This window comes from Eimeria mitis, genomic scaffold (genome assembly GCF_000499745.2).
Source record: "Eimeria mitis Houghton genomic scaffold, Emh_scaff1173, whole genome shotgun sequence".
Classification (NCBI taxonomy): Eukaryota; Apicomplexa; class Conoidasida; order Eucoccidiorida; family Eimeriidae; genus Eimeria; species Eimeria mitis.
In genome coordinates, this window is record NW_013568015.1 from 3,791 (window position 1) to 6,538 (window position 2,748).

Sequence of the window (2,748 nt, forward strand, 5' to 3'; positions counted from 1 at the left end):
TGCTGCTGCTCCTGCTGCTGCTGCTGCTGCTCCTGTTGCTCCTGCTGCTGCTGCTGCTGCTGATGGTGGTAGTGATGATGTAGCTGCTGCGCGGCCACTGAAGGGCCGCAGCAGAAGTCCCTCTGCGCTGCTTCCCGAGGCCGAGCGTTCCTTATCAATGTTAGCAGCAGCAGCAGCAGCAGCAGCAGCAGCAGGAGCAGCAGCAGCAGCAGCAGCAGTGCTGCAGCGTCTGCGGGGCCCCAGAGGGGGCAACGCCCGCAGCAACTCCCTTGACAAGCCTGAAGCTGCTGCACCTCCTGCTGCTCCTCCTACTGCTGCTAAAAGTCCCTCTTGCAGCCGCTGCTGCTGCTGCTGCTGCTGCTGCTGTTGCTGCTGCTGCTGCTGCTGCTGCAGCGCTGCTGCACTGTCTGTCCAGCTGCTGTTACCCAGCGAAAATATTCCCTTTGCTGCTGCTGCTGCTGCTGTGGGGGCCCCTTCTTCATTTTCTTCTTTGGGGGCCCCCCTACTAAAGAGTTCTCCCACTGCAGCAACAACACTGTTGCTGCTTATCCCTGCTGCTGCTGCTGCAGCAGCAGCTGCTGCTGCGTGTTGCTGCTGTTCTCGCCTCAACCGTAGGAGCGCAGCAGCACTGGTTGCATCATCAAGCCTTTGGAGTTGTTGCTGCTGCTGTTGCTGCTGTTGTTGCTGCTGCTGCTGCTGTTGCAGCAACAAGAGTGCAGCAGCATCTCCATCTGTATCTACACCAGCAGCAGCAGCAGCAGCAACAGCAGCAGCAGCAGCCCATTTTGCTGCAGCAGTTTGCTGCAGCAGATACCTGTTAGCTTTATTCGATCCTCTCCACCCCGCAGCAGCAAAATTCCTTTTCCCACTCGAACCACCACCAGCAGCAGCAGCAGCAGCAGCAGCAGCAGCAGCAGCAGCAGCAGCAGCAGCAGCATTCCCTTCCCCCCCCGCCCCTCCTCCTCCTCCTGCTCCTCCTCCCACAGCAGCAGCAGCAGCAGCAGCAAGAGCTAGCTGCTGTGTCTTAGTATCCTGTCCCCTTTGTATCTCATGAGCTCTGCGCCAGAGTACAGCCCGCCAGAAGGCCCTACATAGATCTCCCCCATCAACAAAAGGGAAGCGCTTGCTGCAGCGGCCTCGACCTCTGCCGCCAGGAGACAGTCCCCGTCTTGTTTTTTTTTCTGTTTTTTGTGATTGAAAATAAGAGAGAAAGGATTGCCTTTGGGTGTCTAGGGATACACCACATACCTTAGGTGCACGCTCTAATAAACTCAATAAAGAACCCATGCTGCACAGCCAGGATGAGGGGTCTCCTGCTGCTGCTGCTGCTGCTGCTGCTGCTGCGGGTGGTGGTGGTGGTGCTGCTGCTGGTGGTGGTGCTGGTGGTGGTGGTGGTGGTGATGGTGGTGGTGGTGATGGTGGTGGTGGGGCGATCTCGGACTTTGTAGATAAGGTGTTCATGTCTGCAGATGGGCTGTCTCTTGCTGCTGCTGTTGCTGTTGTTGTTGCTGCTGCTGCTGCTGCATCGGGACCTGCTGCTGCTGCTGCTGCTGCTGCTGCTGCTGCTGCTGCTAGCTCGCTGCCTGATTCTCTGCTTTCTTCGCCGCTGCGGGTGGACTCATCTAGAGTATGAGGGCTTCTAACAAGAGCTTCGACGGGTGAGTCTGCTGCAGCAGCAGCAGCAGCTGCTGCAGCAGTTGCTGCTGCTGCTGCTGCTGCTGCACCCCATGGGCCCCCACCAGTGCATATACGCTGCAGCTCAGCTAGACATGCTGCTGTCGGCAGCTTCGTTCCGGTGTATGATAAAGCGAGGAAGCCGCATGCAAGGATTTGCATCTCAATAGAAAGGCCCCCCAGTCCCTCTGAATCTTCTATGCTGCTGCTGCTGCTGCTGCTGCTGCTGCTGCTGCTGCTGCTGGTGCTGCAGCTTTTGCTGCTTCGGGAAACCTCCTCCGTCTCCATATGCTCCTGGGGATCGTCTGAAGACGGCGGATGCTCTTCGTCTTCTTGCTGCTGCTGCTGCTGCTGCTGTTGCTGCTGCTGTTGTTGCTGCTGCTGCTGTGGGGGTAGCAGTGACTGCGTTTGGTTTTGTTCTTTCAGTTGGTGCTCGCATTCTCCCTCGTGTTGCTGCTGTTGCTCTTGCTTCAGTTGCTGCTGCTGCTGCTGCTGTTGCTGCTGCTGTTGCTGCTGCTGCTGCTGCTGCGTGTCCCCCGGGGTCGATCCCTTTCGATCCCAGAGCCCCGCGACGAGTTCTGCGAATCTATGTGTGTGGCCTGCTGCTGCTGCTTCTGCTGCTGCTGCTGCTGCAGCTGCTGCTGCTGTAGCAGTTGCTGCTGCAGCAGCAGCGTCTGCTGCAGCTGGATCTTGGTTCTCCGCGTCAGCAGCAGCAACCAGGCACCCGTCTGCTGCTGCTGCAGCACACAGCAGAATAAGCTTGTCCTCAGAAGCACACAGCTCGCACGAGGGGGCCCCCTTCTGTCTCGCGGGGCCCCCTGGCTGCTTCATTGCTGCTGCTGCTCTGCTGCGGCTGCGGGGAGCAGTCCGAGCAGCAGCAGCAGCAGCAGCAGCAGCAGCAGTACCAGTGGCCCTCTTATGCAACGTTTTCCCACTGCTGCTGCTGCTACTGCTGCTGCTGCTGCTGCTGCTGCTGCTGCTGGGTGCATGCGAGCCCCCAGGCTGCAGCAGCGCGTCAGCTGTTAGCTGCTGCAGCTCAAACCCCAAAAGGCCCCCTCTGCAGCCACCCGTTTC

At 59.1% G+C, this 2,748-nt stretch overlaps 1 protein-coding gene across 1 annotated transcript in view; it reads right to left on the reverse strand.

The window, feature by feature from the left end:
• Positions 1 to 2,748, reverse strand: part of EMH_0031010 (uncharacterized protein) — a gene marked incomplete at both ends in the record, with an annotated part of 7,588 nt that overhangs the window by 3,132 nt on the left and 1,708 nt on the right. The window contains 2 exons of the mRNA XM_013494480.1: positions 294 to 696; positions 1,249 to 2,731. Coding sequence (XP_013349934.1) covers positions 294 to 696; positions 1,249 to 2,731 — 1,886 coding nt within the window. The remainder of the gene's footprint in view (positions 1 to 293; positions 697 to 1,248; positions 2,732 to 2,748) is intronic.